General features: G+C 33.9%; 2 protein-coding genes across 3 annotated transcripts; one reads left to right on the top strand and one right to left on the bottom strand.

Moving 5' to 3' along the window:
* The first annotated feature begins 10,104 nt into the window (after positions 1 to 10,104).
* Positions 10,105 to 18,988, top strand: LOC107790421 (uncharacterized). 2 transcript variants are annotated; one of them, XR_001649035.2, is made up of 7 exons: positions 10,105 to 10,385; positions 10,514 to 10,590; positions 11,743 to 14,036; positions 14,125 to 14,439; positions 14,520 to 14,625; positions 15,869 to 16,110; positions 18,735 to 18,988. XR_001649035.2 is itself a non-coding variant. In XM_016612351.2 (4 exons), the coding sequence occupies exons 1-4, from the start codon at positions 14,020 to 14,022 to the stop codon at positions 14,823 to 14,825; spliced, it is 549 nt and encodes a 182-aa protein (XP_016467837.1). In that variant the 5' UTR covers positions 13,876 to 14,019; the 3' UTR covers positions 14,826 to 14,974. The 2 variants fall into 2 exon arrangements, 1 of the variants encoding a protein (XP_016467837.1); XM_016612351.2 differs by lacking the exons at positions 10,105 to 10,385; positions 10,514 to 10,590; positions 15,869 to 16,110; positions 18,735 to 18,988 and adding an exon at positions 14,715 to 14,974 and having other exon boundaries at positions 13,876 to 14,036.
* Positions 16,336 to 16,674, bottom strand: LOC142170418 (uncharacterized). Its single transcript, XM_075232322.1, has one exon. The coding sequence runs from the start codon at positions 16,672 to 16,674 to the stop codon at positions 16,336 to 16,338; it is 339 nt and encodes a 112-aa protein (XP_075088423.1).
* Positions 18,989 to 19,272: the final 284 nt, after the last annotated feature.

Raw genomic sequence — 19,272 nt, forward strand, 5'->3', positions numbered from 1 at the left:
TATTGAATTCCGAGGTGTGGGCCCGGGGGTCGGGTTTTGGTAATTTTGGGATTTGTGTCATATATTGATTGTTTTCGCTTGGGCTTCATTCCCTTAGCCTATTTTGACATCCTCTTTTTGATTTTGGATAGATTCAATGCGAGTGGAGGCCGATTCGAGGGCAAAGGTGTCGCGAGCTAGGGATTTGACCAGTTCGAGGTGAGTAATGATTGTAAATGATGTTCTGAGGGTTTGAAACCCCGGATTGCTCATCGTAGTGTTATATTGAGGTGACGCACACGTTTGATGACGAGCGTGGGGTCGTTCACTGTTGGGGATTGTGACCTAGTCCGTTCCAAATGACTATTTTATCGCGTATTTTACTGAAATCTATCTGTTATCATCATGATTTGGGCTGACTGCCATATTTGGGCCTTATGCCAACTATTTGAACCCTTCGGGGATTTTACTGGTATTTCCTCACTGTTTTGACTTTTTACTGAACTCAGTCATGTATATTTCACTATTTTTCGTACTCAGCCATGTTACTCTGTTTTAACTCTTATATGATCTTCGAAATGATATTTTGGGCTGAGAAACATGTTTTACTACTGCCCGAGTGGCTTGTGAGGATTTTTGACTGAGTAAGGCCGAGGGCCTATGATGCGAGGAAACATTTGATACTGATTATGAGGCCGAGTGCCTGGGATATGTACACCATGAGGTGGCTTGATTGATATGAGGCCGAGGGCCAAGTGATGACGCCACGAGGTGGTTTGATATTGCGCTTGGGCTGTAAGGGACCCCTCTAGGAGCCTGCACACCCCTAGTGAGTGCAAGTACCCATTGTGATGTGAGATTGAGTCCAGGGGTTGGTATTATTCTATGTGATTGCCCGAAGGGCTGGTACTATTCTGAGATGTTGCCTGAGGGGCGGATTTGTTGATACTGTGCCCGAGGGGTGAGCCTTTATGTGATTACTTTTCATAATTGACTGTCAATTTTCTACTTAATTATTGAAAAGGGCTTTTCATGAAACTACATTTGAGTTAAAGGATTCTATCTATCTTTTACTGATTTACTGTTTTTAAATGGTTTTATTGCTTCATTATAGAATGCTTTGTGCCTTATGGGATTTCTTACTTTCAGTCGTTATTTACATTCGTTACTCACTGAGTTGGAGTACTCACTTTATTCCCTGCACCCTGTGTGCAGATTCAGACGTAGCTGGTTCCGTTCCCGAGTGTTGATCCCTCCAGCTTCAGGCGGACATTCGGAGTTCACGAGGTAGTTGTTGGCGTCCGCAGCCCCGTGTCTCTACTTCTTTATCACTTCTATCTCTTTTCAGATAGTTGTACTAGTTTACTGACTCAGCGGATTTGTATTATGACTTATAGATGTTCATGACTAGTGACACCCCGGTTAGGGCTGTGTATGGGTGTTCTTCTGCGTATTTATTTTATCATCTCTTATTTCGGATTTATATTATCATGTTTAGACTGTTCTTAATGCTTAACTGTTAAAAAATAGGAAAATGGGAAGTGTCGGTTGGCCTTGTCTTCACGAGAGGCGCCATCACGACCGGGTCCGGGATTAGGGTCGTGACATTAAGGACCTCGGAATTCGATTCGGGGCATACGCCCAAATCCCATATTTTACTACGGACCCTCCAGGACCGTCGGAACATGGGTCCGGGTCCGTTTACTCAAAATGTTGACCGAAGTCAACTAAAATTATCTTTTTAAGCCAAAAATTATTATTTCTTAAATTTTTCACACAAAAGCCTTCCGGTATCGCGCTTGAACTGCGCACACAAATCTAGGAGAGGTAAAAGGAGGTTTTCAAGGACTCAGAACACGAAAACAGATTCTAAAACAAAAAGATAACCTTTTGGTTCATCACAGAACGACTCAAAACTAGTCAATCGATAAAGGTCGAATCTTTAATCAAAAGCCCAAAATCAACCAAAAAGTCACACCCTGAGCCCGCACCTCAAAGCCCGATAAAACTTACAAAATCCGATAACTCATTCAATTACGAGTCCAACCATACTAGTTTCACTCAAATACGACTCCGAATCGATGTTCAAAACTCAAGAATTCGCTCTATTAAACTTTAGTAAAAATCCCAAATTTTCTCTTTCGAAATCATCAACCAAATGCCCAAAACGAGGATAGATTCGTGAAATATAACCAAAATTGAGTAGAGAACAATTAACCCAATCCATATGGTGAAAATTACTTCAATAATTTCTCAAATCTGAGCTCCCCAACTAAAAATATGACCAAATGAACAAACCCTCGATATTAAATATTTTTGCCCAGCTATTTTACCTCATTTTGTGTGCCAAACTATTCTAAAACTCGTTTTTGATGCCTCCAATGAATTCCTTCTGAAATTTCAGTCAGGTTAGGCTTTTGAATCACTCCATTTGATCTTATAATGAAGGAGATATGATGGTTTCAATATTTTGAAAATAGTACAAATTTTTCAATATGAATTCAGTGGCAATTTCGTAATTAATCTGAAAAAAATCGGGCAACCTAATTCTTAGTGAAATGATCATAAATTCCTCATACGATGTCGAAACTTGATGATTTCAGTTGTTATAGTTCCAAAATTACGACACGGATCTAATGCTTCAATCAAAATAGAAATTGGAGTTCATTTGATTAATGTGGTACCATTTATGCTTGAAGAAACGACGTCGAAACATAAAAAATGAGCGCAACACAACTCAAACCTACCCAAAACTCGCCCGAGCCCCTAGGGGTCCCGTCCAAATATACTAACAAGTCACATAACATAACACGGGATTACTTGAGGCCTCAAATCATGTATAATAATATCAAAATCGCGAATTGCATCTCCAATAGAACTTAATGAACTTTTACTCTTTCAACTTTCAAAAGTCGTGTCAAACCGTATCAAATCAACTCAGAATGAACTCAAATTTTACACATAAGTTTCAAATGACATAACAAATTTATTCCAATCCCCGGAACCACAATTTGAACCTGATATCATTAAAGTCAACTCCCGGTCAAACTTATGAACATTCTAAACCTTCAAATTTTTAACTTTTGCCAAATAGTGTCGATACCTTCTCGAAATGTCCAAATGCAAATTCGAGCATACGCCCAAGTCCAAAATCACCATCCGGACCTAACAAAACTATCAAAACTCTGACTGAGGTCAAGTACTAAAAAGCTAAACTTGGTCGACTCTTCCAACTTAAAGCTTCCTAGTTGAGAGTCATTCTTCCAAATTAATTATGAATAACCTATAAACTAAAACCGACGATTCACACAAGTCATAATACATCATATGATGCTACTCAAGACTTCAAATGGCTGAACGGAATGCAAATGCTCAAAACGACCAGCTAAGTCGTTACATATGACCTTCTTCAAAATTTGGTAGAGCATCCATGTGAAACCTTTCTAGGTGTTAGCCTTAAAGAAAGAACCTACTCTGATACCAATTGATGTAAACTAAGAGTCCACCAGACTGTATAGAAAATCTCGTTCTCTGTCAGTTCCCACAGAACACACACATCAGTAAGTAAATGACACAACAGCATTTTATATAGAAAACTCTCAGCTCACGAGATTAAAAACTACGGCCTACACTCGTAAAATTTCAACTTCATTAGCCGAGCAGCTTTAGATTACAATCTATTGTAACCTAGGAATTAAACTCTTATAACAGTATAAGGGATCGGCTCTAACAGTATAAGGGGTAAGGCTTGTGCCTTAGGGCGCCAATTTTGGGGGGGCCTCATTTTTTAGAAATAATATGTATTTATAGGTTTATAGGTATGTGTGTGTGTATGTTACTTTTGTACTTTTTATATAAAAGGAAGAAAAACTTTTAGATATGTTAATAAAGTAAAGATTTGACGTACTTAAAATAGTAGATAAATAGTTTTCAATTTGATTTGATTTGACAATTCTACTTTTTACTCTATTCCCAACATTTCAATTTTAATATTTCTCTTTATTCTTGCTCACCTTATTTCTCCTAGATTTCTTTCTTTCTCCAAAATTTTATTATTCATCTTCCTTCTCCAAGATGTTATTAGTTCAAGTGTTCGATAATATTTTTAAGCTTCCAATAGTTCTATATTTCTATTGCTCTATAAAAAAAATATAGTATAGTTTTTCAAGATTTAGAGCAAGAATTTTGAAACAGACAAGTAACAAGCCAACAGCTAGATATTTTGGAATCAAAGTCTTCAAACTCTTGAATCAGTCATTAGGTAATATCATTCTAACTTTCTAGTATTATTTTAATTTATTATTTATTATTTTATTAATTTTACTCCATACATATTGTTTAATTTTTTTAGAATATAAGTATGTCAAAAAAGAAAATATGCATCTGGTTTTTCAAAACTCCAAAAGAAAAGAAAAGTTGAGAATTTAATAAAATCTCAAAAAGGAGCTCTTGACAAATTTTTGACAAACAATGAAAAACTAAATCGAAAAATGTAGGAGAATGTTCTGTAGATGAACAAGTTACTAACTTAGTTCAGTCAGATGATAACAAAATACAAATTGAAGAAGAAGAGGTTTATTAGAAATCTGACGAAGATTCTCAAGAACTAATAAATGAATTAAATAATAGCATTCCTAAAAGTATATATGATCCTAGTCAATGGACTAATGTTGATACAAAGTTGAGAGATTTATTAGTAGAAAAGGGACCAGCAAGAATTACTGACATAGGTTTTCCAAAGGATAAATTCTTAAGTTACTTTTCTACTACGCATTATTTTTAAAAATTAGCAAATGGGGAAAGACATGAAAGAAGATGGTTAGTTTATTCAAAGATTTTGATAGAGTATTTTATTTTTGTTGCAAGTTGTTTAATATAAATTTTAGTGCTAGTATTAGTAAACTAGCTAGTGAAGGTAGTAGAGATCGAAGAAATCTTAGTACTAAGCTTAAAACTCATGAAACAACGAACGAACATATTATGAAAAGATCTATCAGGAAAATAACGGAAATTTTTTAAGTCTTATTGAAATGATTGCAGAATTTGATCCTATTATGGAAGAACATATTCGACGAATGAAACATCATCAAATTCAAAATCATTACCTCGGACATAATATACAAAGTGAATTGATAAATTTATTGGCAAGTGATTAAGAATAATATTATTGAAAAGATTATAGAAATAAAGTATTTTTCAATCATACTTGATTGTACCCCAGATTCAAGTCATCAAGAACAAATGTCTTTTATATTGCGAAGTGTGGATATAATTCATCAATTCCAAAAACAATTACTGAATATTTTTTAGAATTTTTAAAACTGGATGATACAAGTGGAAAAAGTTTTTCTGAAGTTATTCTAGATGAAATAAAAAAATATTGGACTTGATATTGATAATAAGAGGACAAGGATATGATAACGGATCCAATATGAAGGGAAAACACCAAGGAGTGCAAAAAAGACTTCTCGATATAAATCCTAGATCTTTTTATACACCATGTGGTTGTCATAATCTAAATTTGATACTTTGCGACATGACTAATTCTTGTACGAAAGCTATATCATTTTTTGGAGTAGTACAACGTTTATATTCACTATTATTTTTCTTCCACTAAGCGGTAAAATTTTTTAAAAGATAGTGTGCCAGTATAACTCTTAAATTATTATCACAAACACGTTGAAAAAGTTGTATTGAAAGTATTAAAGTAATAAGATTTCAAGCTCCACAAATAAGAGATGTTTTAAAAAAAATTAGTAGAAGTTAGTGAGGATCCAAAAACAAAAAGTGAAGCAGTTTTTTAGCAACATATGAGCTTGAAAATTTTGATTTTTTATTGGGCATGACTATTTAGTATGATGTATTATTTGCTGTTAATTTAGTTAGCAAAATTTTACAATCAAAAGATATGCATATTGATATTTCCATAGATCAACTAAGAGGTCTAATTTCTTCTTCTTCTTTTTTTAAATAGAGAAGAAGGATTTACAAATGCTATGATTTCAGTTAAGGAAATTGCATTTGAGATGAATATAGAACCTGAATTTCGTAATAAACACATAATATATAGAAAGAAACAATTTGATGAGAATGTTGATAATGAAATCACAAAGTCTCTTGAAGAATCTTTTAGAGTTGATTACTTCTTATACATAGTAGATCAAGCCATTTTTTCACTTCAAAATAGATTTGAACAGTTTGAAGTATATGAAAATATCTTTAATTTCATATTTAGTGGTAATAAATTGAGATCAGTAGATGACGAGAATTTAAAAAAATATTATTTTAATCTTGAAAGTTCCTTAAAACATAACAATCACTATGATATTGATGCTTTAGACTTATTTTCCGAACTAAAAGTATTAAGAGAAATAATACAAGTAGAAGATAATGCTCTAATTAATATACTCAATCAAATAAAAATACTTGATTCTTTTTCAAATGTGTATATTGCTTATAGAATAATGTTAATAGTTCCTATAACTGTTGCTTCGGCAGAAATAAGTTTTTCAAAATTAAAAGTGATAAAATCGTACCTAAGATCAACAATGTTCAAGAAAGATTAAATGACTTGGATGTATTATCAATTGAAAAGAAATTATTAGAAAAAATTGATTATAAAAAAAATATTAACAACTTTGCATCTCAAAAAAATAGAAGAATAGATTTCAAATAAATATATATATTATAACGTTCTTATAAATACTTAGGCCTCACATTAAACTTTTGCCTTAGACCTCACATGCACTTGAGCCGCCCCTGACTCTATTGCAAGCCTCTTTGTAATAACTCTATCACAAAGCTCACCACTTTGACTAACTCTAGCAAAACATAAACACACGTTTTGCGAATTACAGAAGATATCCTACAAGATGTTTCTAACTAAGCTAAAAAGGAATTACAAGTGAATAACATTAACAAATATACAACAATACTAAGGACACACGATGAACTCAGTGTCGGGATCTGGTCCTTTGTTCTGTTGCTACTTTGTTCTTCAAACCTTGGAGTCGATGAAGGCGGCAGCATACTTGAGAGAGACTTAATGATTTTGGTTTTGCAAGTGTGTGTTTTCCCTTGCCTCATGTTGGTAATGTATAAGTAAGGTTATTGGGATGATGTAAGCAAGTATCTGGTACACAGCATGCTCCATAAAGTATCTGTTGTATTATTACGTGTGTAGTGCAACAGTGTAGCAGCTTTAACAGCTATAAGGAGTTGACTTGTACTGTGATCGGAGGAATTGATAGCCATTTGTTCCCTCTGTCGTTTCTTTGACTAATATTATTAGAACTTGTGCCAGACATGTGACTTGTTGTTATGAGCACTTTGAGATTGTGTATCAGATTCCCTGTCTGGTTCTCATATGAAGTTTGTTAAATCATCAAACAACAAAGGCACATAACTTTTAATCCGCGCAAGAAACTGTTTATATTCAGTAGCTGAAAAAATATATAAAATTTATATAATTTGAAAGCAGCTATACAATATCATTTTTTTTATTATTTATTATAATACGACCAAGATAGAAAGGAACTTGAAGCACGAAACATTTTGTGGGCCCAAGAAGGAGGCCCATGGGAAAGGAGAATGTCGTAATCAACCCATGTGATAGAACGCTGGAGAAGCGGGCCTTAGATTGTTACAGCGGCAACTATTTCTCTTCTTCACAGCCACTTATATCTTCGCAACTTGTTTACTGGTCCAATTTCAATACTCTAAAGCCATTTTGAAACAACAGAGACACTTCGCCATTTGAAACAACAGAGGAGAGAATGAAATACCTTTTGACAAAAAAGGATTTTTTTTTCTTTTCTTTAGTGGACTGACTTAGTCCAAATCTGAATATGACCCCTTTTTTGGGGGAGAAATTTAAAAATAGCCAGATTTCTAAGTGGAAATAGCCACAGTTTTAAAAGTAATTGAAATTTAGTCACTTTTCATATAAAGATAAATCCGAATAAAAACACTGTTCAAAATCTAAAAAATACTCCAATATATTATAATGGAGTTCCAGTATAAGTATACTGGTACTCCAGCATATTATAATGGAGTTCCAGCATAAGTATACTGGAACTCCAGCATAATATACTGGAGTTGCAATATAATATACTGGAGTTTCAATATAATATATTGGTCCAGCATAATATGCTGGAAGTTCATACACATGTGCTCCAATGTCTAGTATATTATGCTAGAAGTTCATACACAGGTGCACCGATCTCCAGTATATTATGTTGTTGCAGCAACATAGTGGTTATTTTTCAATAACTTTGCAAACACTAGCTATTTTTGAATGACCAATCCGAAAACTGACTAGCTCGTGCTATTTTTACCATTTTTGTCAACAAGTAAATGATAGAGAGTTAATTAAATGAGAAAACATCCAGTTGGCCTTTCTGAGCAAAAAATGCGACTAATATTAATATATTATAAATCAATTAATATTAAACAATTACTTATAAAATGCTACAAATCTTAGCACAATTTTTGTATGCTTGAGAAATGGGATTCTAACTTGTTCTGTGTGCTTTCCATTCACGTCGTCAACCAATGACCAATGTGCTTACTTTCTCAAAATAAGACGACAATGGATAACAAACAATTAGTCCAATAAAAATATGTCATATAAATTGAAACAAGAAAATAACCTTCTTTTTTTACAATTTTCTGATAGTATGACTTAACGACAAATGTCTTTTTATATTGCGAAGTGTAGATATAATTCATCAACTCCAATAAAAATTACTGAATATTTATTTAGAATTTTTAAAAGTGGATGATACAAGTGGAAAAGTTTTTCTGAAGTTATTCTAGATAAAATAAAAAATATTGGACTTGATATTGATAATTTAAGAGGACAAAGATATGATAACGTATCCAATATGAAGGGAAAACACCAAGGAATGCAAAAAAGACTTCTCGATATAAATCCTATATCTTTTTATACACCATGTGGTTGTCATAATCTAAATTTGATACTTTGCGACATGACTAATTCTTGTACGAAAGCTATATCATTTTTTGGAGTAGTACAACGCTTATATTCACTATTTTTGGCTTGAAATGACCGGTCCCTGTTGCAGCAATATAGTGGTTATTTTTCAATAACTTTGCAAAAGCTAACTATTTTTGAATGATCAATCCGAAAACTGACTAGCCCGTGTTATTTTTACCTTTTTTGTCAACAAGTAAATGATAGAGAGTTAATTAAATGAGAAAACATCCGGTTGGCCTTGCTGAGCAAAAAATGCGACTAATATTAATATATTATAAATCAATTAATATTAAACAATTACTTATAAAATGCTACAAATCTTAGCACAATTTTTGTATGCTTGAGAAGTGGGATTCTAACTTGTTCTGTGTGCTTTCCCTTCACGTCGTCAACCAATGACCAATGTGCTTACTTTCTCAAAAAATGAGAGTCATCATACTGATGCTCTCTCATACGATCAAACAAGGAAGATCGAGAAATTACGCAAGTTAGAATCTGATTGGGCTCCGAAAGGTCCAATCTTACAAATTGATTGACTAAGGCCTGAACATCCATCGCCATGGGCCTCTCCGCTGCTGGTAAATAAGCCAAACTCCCCAAACTCTCCGCCCGGCGACTCAAAGCATCGGCCACCACATTGGTCTTGCCCGGATAATACAAAATAGTAATATTATAGTCCTTCAGCATCTCTAACCACCTCCTCTGACGCAAATTAAGATCTTTTTGCTTGAACAGATGCTGCAAACTCCGGTGATCAGTATAGATCTCACAAGGAACACCGTACAAATAATGACGCCAGATCTTCAAGACGTGAACAATAGCAGCCAACTCGAGATCATGAATAGGATAATTCTTCTCGTGTACCTTCAACTGTCTAGACGCGCACTACTACAAAAGGACCTTTTACGGAATTATTTAGTAGCAATAATGCAATTGCCGCTAATAGATTCTTTAAGCTGAAATATTAGCGACACATGACCATTAGCTACTAAAAAATATCCTTTTACCGACAATAAAAATAATTGCCACTAAAAAGTACTAATTAAAATAAATTTTTATATTTTATCTTTCCCTCCACACCCCAAAAAATAATAATCTTTCCCTCCAATTTTTTTGGACAACAATGAATTATTCCTTCCAATTAGAAATAAGAGGAAAACCTATTCCCTTCGTTAAGCGGATACAGAATCGCGCCCAAAAACATCGAACAAGATTAACATCGAACAGAGTCACGACTATGCAAGCCTACTTCGACCAGATCTTGGTCATCCTTTTTCCCTTCATTGAACGGATGCAGAATAGCGCCAAATCCTACATCGAACAGGATTAACAAAGTTGCGACTCTGCTAGCCTACATCGATCAGGTCTCCATCAGCTTTTTCCAGAGATAAATCCTCTTCTTCCCCAGGTATAACTTCTCTTCTTACCCAGCAAGTGTGATTTAAATTGAGTTGGTATTGGTGCTGCTCGATTATGGTCAATCTTCGTCGTCAGTATTCTCCGTTTAATCCGTCTCCAACTTCTTTTTTTGTGTAGGTTCAAGATTGTTGCAGAAATTTATCATCTCCTTCAATTTCTTGTCTTTTTCGCAAAAAAAAAAATCTGCTTACCAGGTACACTTTTGTAATTTTTGATATCCAACTATTGCGTTTTGAGATTTATGAAGTATAGTTTTTTTGCATATGCTAAGTCGTTTGTGATAACCGACTGCTGTTAAATTGTTGTGTGATTGATTGAATTTATTCCTCCTCTATTCCTCTACTGTTTTATGAATTGATTCCTCTGTATATTTTCTAAGGCTATTGTTATTCTTGCTACTATTCAGAAATTTTTTAAATATCGTCGATGCATATTGATGTTTTCATTGAATCTACCACTAGTCGGGATATGAATCCACTAGTCGACATACATACTGTTTTTTATTTTTGCTAATTGATGCGAGCTTTTCTTATTTTCATAAATCTGATGCCTCTGTACGAAATAAGCATATGCTCAACTTGACTTATTTGATCCTTTTGCTCTAACTGTTTTTCCGATAGGTTATTGGTTTTACTAATCAAAAAGTTTTTCAATTCATCTAACAATCTAGACTTCAACTTTCACTATGAGTGTGGCAAAACAGTGAAGTTAAGAAAAATTATCGATAGAATAAATAATTTGTGAAGTGAAGAAAGAAGTTGGACTATGAGAAATATTTGAACTATCAGCTTTTTTTGCTTTACTTAGGGATTGCCGTACAACAGTTCATCATCTTTTTTTAAGGGATGATAACACATCATACTTCAAGAAAATAATGTATGCCTTTGAATGACCTCATTCAGATTTCTAAAATTGCAAATTGTTGTATCATTGCTGAAATTTGTAAATTATTCAGCTAGCTCATATCCATATACAGTGAGGGTTTGACAATTGTAATATCTTCAATTTTAAAATATATGACGTATGGTACTTCTATAATTTATAAGTAATAATTCTATTCTTAAAAAGTTTACGAACAAATATATAAAAACCATAGAAGAAGTATAATTTATAAGTTTAATAATTCTATTCTTAAAAAGTTTATGAACCAATATATGAAAACCATAGAAGAAATTAGAGATAGTTTAACTATTTGATAGTTTTAATAGATTTATGTTTGATAGTTTTAAATCTTAAAATGATATCTTTGAGCTATGGAATTACCTATTAATAAGATGGTTATTTTATTTGAACTATATTTTATTATTAATTTCCTCTTTTTACTAATGAATTTTTAGCTCTTGCAGTAAGTGTAGAACAAAAAAGAATATCTTGAACATGATGGACAATCCTAGAAATAAAAGATGGATGCATTGTGATAGAGTTAGTAAAGAATATTTGGATGGAGTAGAGGAGTTTATACACCATGCCTTTTCTGAAAAACAAGATGGAGAACAAATTGCATGTCCTTGTACGGAGTGTGTGCTTATCCATCAAGTAAACCGGACTATAGCATATGATGATCTTGTGATTAATGGTATTATTCCATAATATGATACTTGGTTTTGTCATGGTGAGTCTCTAAAGGGATCAAATAATTCTCAAGCAAATAATCACATCCAATCAACTTTAAGGGGCGATGATATGACAGGAATGATACATGATGCCCTTGGAGGCTTTACACAGTTCATGGATACTGACGTTAGTGAAGGGGTGACATAGAGCATAACTTACAAGAGAATATTGCTCATCCATCTGGAAATCAACCGCATCCAGAGGTGGATAAGTTTGAACGTCTCATGAAGGAGGCAAATGAAGAACTATATCCACGATGTAAGAAATTTAGCAAAATGTCCTTTTTGATGCATTTGTACCGTACAAAATGCATGTTCAAATGGTCAAATGAATCGTTTAATGCTTTGCATAGACTATTGAAGGATGCGCTGCCTGAAGGAGAAAATTGCTTCCGTCTTTCTATGAGACCAAAAAGATAGTTGAAGGCTTGGTCTTAAAGTATGAAAAAATTCATGCTTGTCTCAATGATTGCATGCTTTTTAGGAAAGAGTTTGCTAATAAGAATGTCAATAAATGCAATGTTTGTGGAGCTTCTAGATGGAAAATGATGCTAGAAAAATCCCAGCCAAGGTCCTAAGGTATTTTCCTTTAAAACCAAGGCTACAAAGACTGTTTATGTCTTCGGAAACTTCTAAAGCAATGTGTTGGCATCATGAAGAGCGCAACAAAGATGAAGTTCTACGACATCCTGCAGATTCTAAAGCTTGGAAAAAAATTGATAGTAAATATCCCGAATTTGCTGGGACCCTCGCAATGTGCGCCTAGGATTAGCTTCTGATGGGTTTAATCCATTTGGCACAATACGAACTGTTCATAGTACATGGCCAGTGATTTTAATGCCATATAATCTTCCTCCATGGATGTGCATGAAAAAAGAGTTCTTCATTCTGTCCTTACTTATTCCTGGACCCAAAGCGCCTGACAATAATATTGATGTATTTTTGCAACCTCTAATAGAAGAGTTAAATAAATTGTGGGGTGTTGGGGTAGAAACATACGATGCTTCTACTAATGAGATATTTCAAATGCGAGCAGCTATCATGTGGATTATAAATGACTTTCCTGCATATGGTACTCTCTCTAGATGGTGCACTTATGGTTGGTTTGCATGCCCTTCTTGTAACATAAACACTCAATCTAGAAGGCTGAAACATGGCAGAAAGTTTTGTTACATGGGGCATCGATGCTTCTTGAAATCGGGACACAAATATCGGAATGATGCGAAATCATTTGATAGGACTAAAGAAACAAGACCTGCACCTTGTCCAGTATCTGGGTTAGTACTGCTGAATCAAGTTAAAGATATAAAATTTACTCTCGGCCAGTCAAGTGAAGGGGTATGTGAGGTGATGAAAACACATGGAAAAAGAAAAGTATTTTTTTCGATCTTCCTTATGGAAATTTAACTTGGTGCGCCATAATCTTGATGTGATGCACATAGAAAAGAATGTGTGTGATAATTTAATTTATACACTATTGAATCTTGGTAAAAAGTCTAAAGACAACTTAGAAGCTCGATTGGACCTGAAGGAGATGAAATTAAGACCAAGCTTATGGCCTCAATATCGAGCTAGTGGGAAAGCATATCTTCCTCCTACTTTTTTCACAATATCTCAGTAGGAAAAGGAGTTATTTTATGAAGTACTACAAAATACCAAATTTCCAGATGGCTATGCGTCTAATATTTCACATTGCGTTCGCAAACGAAAGTTGTCTGAGCTAAAAACCCATGATTGTCATGTTATAATGCAAGAACTTCTTCCTCTTGCCTTGAGGAGATTAGTAGATAAAAGAGTAGGTTCAGTTTTAATTGAACTATGCACATTCTTTCATGTTTTGTGTAGCAAAGAGCTAAAACTAGAAGAGTTAAACCTACTTGAAGAAACAATCCCAGAAACTATGTCTACTATGGAGAAACTCTTCCTCCCAGGATTCTTTACTGTTATGATACACTTGGTTATTCACTTGGCAACTGAGGCTAAACATGCGATACTAGTCATTATCGCTAGATGTATCCAATTGAGAGGTATGTAGAATATCACTGAATCTTTATTATATGTCTTTAGTTGTTAAATACTCTAATATCAAACTAATAACATTACTTTGTTCCATAGGTATTTGGGTACTTTAAAATCATATGTTCGTAATCGTGCATGTCCAGAAGGTTCAATAGCAGAAGCATACATAGCAAATGAGTGTATGGCATTCTACTCACGATTTTTAGAGGGTAGAGATTCAAGGTCTTATTGTTCAAGAAAATGGAGTGATGAAATTGAGCATGAGACTAATAAAGAAGAATCTCTTTTTCCTACTGTTGGGGAGTCGTACGGTGGAGTAGATGTATTTGAGTTAGATGACAAAACATGGTTGCAAGCACATCAGCATGTGCTTTTCAATTGTGAATCAGAAGTGGTTGAGAATTATAAAAAGTAAGTGTTATATCTATTATTTAATATATGTATATTACTTATTTGATAACAAAATTGATATATGTGAGTTACATGTATAGGGAACATATTGCTGAAATCAAAAGAGCATATCGTAAGCGTCGTTTGACACAACATCAACTTGATCATGTGCATTTCGATACATTTCATGAGTGGTTCAAGGAGCAAGTAAGTAGTAGGACTAAGTCATTGTTTATGTTAAATTATTATCCTTGTACAAATATCCACATTTATAGTTGTATCTTTTATTTGGTTAGGTAAAGGAGTTGGAAGCCACATCTAACATCTTAAAGGATGTTAAAGTCCTAGAACAAGGACCGAGTTACATTGCAAAAAAATTTAGTGCATTCGATGTTAATTCCAAATAAAACAAAGTGAAGAGTTCAATGTGATATAAAATAGTGGTGTTATGGTCGTTTCAAAGATTGAAAGTTATGCAAGTACAAGTGATAATGCTCCAAAATCTGCAAATATCACATATTATGGCAGATTGAATGATATTGTGGAGTTAAACTACTATGAGAAATTTAAGGTCATCTTATTTAAGTGTGATTGGGTTTATGTAAAGTAACCAAAGGTAGAGGAATTAAGGAAGATGACTTAGGTTTCACACTTGTGAATTTCACACACCTGACAGACTCTGGCGATCGAGAATGTCATGAGCCCTTTATTTTTGCAGAACAAGCTCAACAAGTAATAGTTATGCAAGATCCTCAAGATCATAAATGGTTTGTCCCTAGGTTAATTAAACCTCGAGACATTTTTAAAAACCTCGAGACATTTTTAATATGGGAGAGGAATATAGTGTGCAGTTTGAGTCATCAACGCAAAGTGATGCCACTGACTTGGCTCTTTTAGAAAATGCTTGTGTTTTAGAAGATGAGTATAATGATTGGGTAAGAAGTGGTGGCGATGGAATAATAATTGATACAAACGTAGATTCTCAACCTTCTCCAAATGATGGTGAAGCTAATGTTGAGGGAGAAAATAATATAGAAAATGAATGTGATTCTGAATAAGATAGGTGGAACTTATAGAATATTTTTGTTGCAAGTATTATGTAATAAACTCTAAGGGTGTTATTTTTTTTTCTTCAGAAATTTGAATATTGGATGTTTGAGTGAATTTATTGTACTTTCTTCTACTTATATTTGCTTACTGTATCCATTTAAATGTGATATTATAAGGTGGTACTATCACTTGATAACTATTTTCCTAGTGCATAAATAATTCTTATCTCTAGAACAATATTTGTCGCAAGGCTTTGTTTGCGCTACCTGAGTTGTTGATATTTTTCACATATTGAGACTTGGATGATGCTTCCTCATGTTTTGCAAGTGGCCTGCTGATTTGTTGGAGTCAATCTAGTAATAATATAGTGTAATGCAGCTAGATAATTTTTTCATTTTAGATAAGGAACTATGCGAACTAGAGATCGCAACCGACTTTTAATTGAACAAGACGATGATGAAGATGTGCGACCTTATATTGAGCATTTGATGGATGGTCAAAACTATTCTGCAACCCAGCCTTATATTGAGCAGCTGATGGATAATCAGAACTCTTCTGAAGACCAGGCACATGATGATCAATCTTGTGATTTGAATAGTTCTGCTGGTGGTACTAAAGGTCAACAAAATGATGATGAATCGGGTAACACTTTTCTCTGGAATCATTTTCAAATCTTAATTGTGTGAATACAATGGTTAATCTAACTAGTTTATATTGTGCAATTAACAAGTGTGATTTTCTGTAATTTCTATTGTGATATCGAACTAGTTACATAGTGCAACTTGTAACAATTAAGAGAGTGTCTTCTCTGAGTGTATGTGAAATTGTAACATTGCATCTTGACATTAGTTGTTTGATCTCCTCCACTTATCTTGCTATAGACCAAGGGATAGGCCATTCTCCTTCCACTGCATTCTTCAATATCATTGAATCTGTATGCAGGTCTATAAGAACATAGTCATGTTCTACATAATATCTAAGAGCTTCGACTATAGCCTTAGCTTCTGCCTGAGTATTCGTTCCCTCAGCAATTTCTTTACCACAACCATACATCAAATCCCCTTCTTTATTGCTCAATGCAAAACCAACAGCACTTCTCCCTGGGTTGCCCCTGCTAGCCCCATCAATATTCACTTTAATATATCCTGCTTCTGGGAATTTCCAAATCACCTTTGTTGTCTTCGGTGTAGGCAGATATTGCTCCATAGTTACAATAAAATCTGGCCACTTATGTGGTACATGACTGAGTCTAGGTTTCCTAACTTTGAAAAGTGATTGTAATGTGGTAGATGCCTGGTAAATCACCCTACTCACAGTCACTACATCTCTATATTTAAAGTTGTTTCGCCTCTTCCACAAATCCCATATGATTATGGATGGGATTGCTTGAATTATAGGTTGTAATCTTGGTATCACTTCAGCAGTCCAACACTTGATTATAGCTTGATGAAAAGTTAGCCCTGTTATATTAATTCCTGCATGAGACAGAAAATACTACCAAACTCTTCTAGCAGCACTTGAAGTGAAAAATAAATATTGCATCGTAAGCATTCAATGGTTCATTTCTCCTCCTAACATAATCCCAAGCAGACTTTACACTAAAATTTCCATTAGACTCCAAAGTCCAATATGGTATATCCAGAACATCCTGCATCACTGGTGATCTGCAATTGACCAAAATGTGATTTGCAAACTCATCTGGCAATATTTGTCTAATCAGATTTTCATCCCATTGTCCCTCTTGCACCATATCACTGACATTATGGATCGTTTCATCATTGAAAAAATCTGGAGGTGTTACAAAATATAAGGCCTCCAAACCAGTCCAGTTTTCAACCAAAACAGAGAAGAACCCATCTTGGTATGCCATACAATTTGATGTTCAGTTAAATCTCGACAATGTTACTATTGGCTAACACCTGCTTTATACAAGGAACTATTGTCCAAATTAGCTTTAAGCCCCGATACAACTAACAAGTGATTGAAAGCTTGGAATTTGAGAACTAACCCAAATTAGAGTATCTTTGAAGGTCATATGTACATTCACTATTTAATTGAAGATAAACACTTACCTGTTGGTATATAGTTAGTGTTGAAGCGTATACGCTTTTTGTTGTCCATTGTTCTGTCATTAACAGATTTAACCATATAAGTTTTTGCCATTTGATGACCTTTGAATCTTCTAAAACTGAAGTAGTTACGAAATGACTTGAGAATAGCCAAATTTCTAAGCTATAGAGCACTAGATTCATGCAGTAAGATTTGCTTTAGCAAAAAATCTGTTGCCAATTGAAAATTTTTGGTGAAGAATGCTCAAAAGGCTGATTTGATATATTTTCTTGTATGATATGCATTTGCAAATATACTAAAATACTTCATATATGAGACTATACATACTTTTGGGACATTAATGAAGCAGATTCTTGCAATTTTTCTTGTGCCCCTTTCTGGTTATGGACTTTTAGTTTCATAACCTCGCAAACTATTATCAGCTCTGTTGTTTGGCAACATTTACTTCCTAGTTGATTGAAAGAAATTGTGTTCACAAGATGTAAAGTTGAACACAATAATTTGGTGATGAACCCCTATCTGTTTGTCTCCAACTTGGATCTGGAGTGTGATACTCAGATTGGTGTGATTTCCATGTAGGATCTGATTTTGATCTTTATGTATCCGTTAGGTGGTTAGGAGTCCTTTTCTTTCAAGTCATGAATGCAGCTTCCATAATGTTATTACATTACAAAGGAAGAATTTAGCAACTCCAATCAAGCTCATTGGAAAAGCTGTTCTAAATGAGTTGTGCTTAAATTTGGTCCCAATGTCTTTTATATAACTTCCAAACTTTGTCCACATACCAAATAACATATCCAAATCACTGACATTGTTCCCTCCTTGAATTCCACATATATCATGTGTAATTGTTGGTTGTTCCATACTATCTCCATTATACCCATAATTTGATCCAAAAGGCAGTGTTCCAAAAAATTGCAACTGTGAATTAGCTCCCAATGTAACTTAACACTGCCCAGATTTATGTATTGCATGAGTATCCTTTTTCTCCTTGCTTTAGTATTTTGTAAACATCTCTGTATACTCTTTTCCTTTCTTCTCTTGTGTTCTTTGATCCATGCTCATATTACTTCAAGCACATATCAACTTACATACACTTTCTTTGTCTAATCTATTTAGTATTATGAGTAGATTAAAGTGACATGCTTTACTATTATGATATTTTATCTATTGACATAGTTATTTTATAATTTCAGGTCATACAGTCTGATGTTCGATAATTTAGCGGGTGGAATATTTCAATATGACGAAGAGTTTCAAAGATTATCTGAAGATTGTTATTCGTTAAGATTAGTTATATAATGACATTAGCTATTTACTTCAAACAATATGAGTTATTTTTTAAGGTTTTGTGACATTAATATTTTAGATTAGTACTTCCTTTTGTTTGTTAAGATTTAACGAGATATACTATAGTTTTATGAATTAATATTAATATGTTTTGTTATTTGCATTATTTTTGGGTCGAATGTAGTAACTATTATTAATGGTGGCTAAACTTACCGTTATAGCTTGTGAATTTTAGTGCCAATTTAACTGGGTTAAGAAGTTTATACAGGGATATTGTAACCATTATATTGCTATTAAAGATGATTTTTAGCGGCAATTTAATTGACTGTACTATCCATTAAAATGGACGCTAAAGGGGCATACTAATACGTTTTTAGAAGAGATATTGTTGCCACTCTAATTGCCACAAAACAATTACCGCTAAAGGTATGGACTTTTAGCGAC

The sequence above is a fragment of the Nicotiana tabacum genome, chromosome 16 (assembly GCF_000715075.1).
Source record: "Nicotiana tabacum cultivar K326 chromosome 16, ASM71507v2, whole genome shotgun sequence".
NCBI classification, from domain to species: Eukaryota; Viridiplantae; Streptophyta; class Magnoliopsida; order Solanales; family Solanaceae; genus Nicotiana; species Nicotiana tabacum.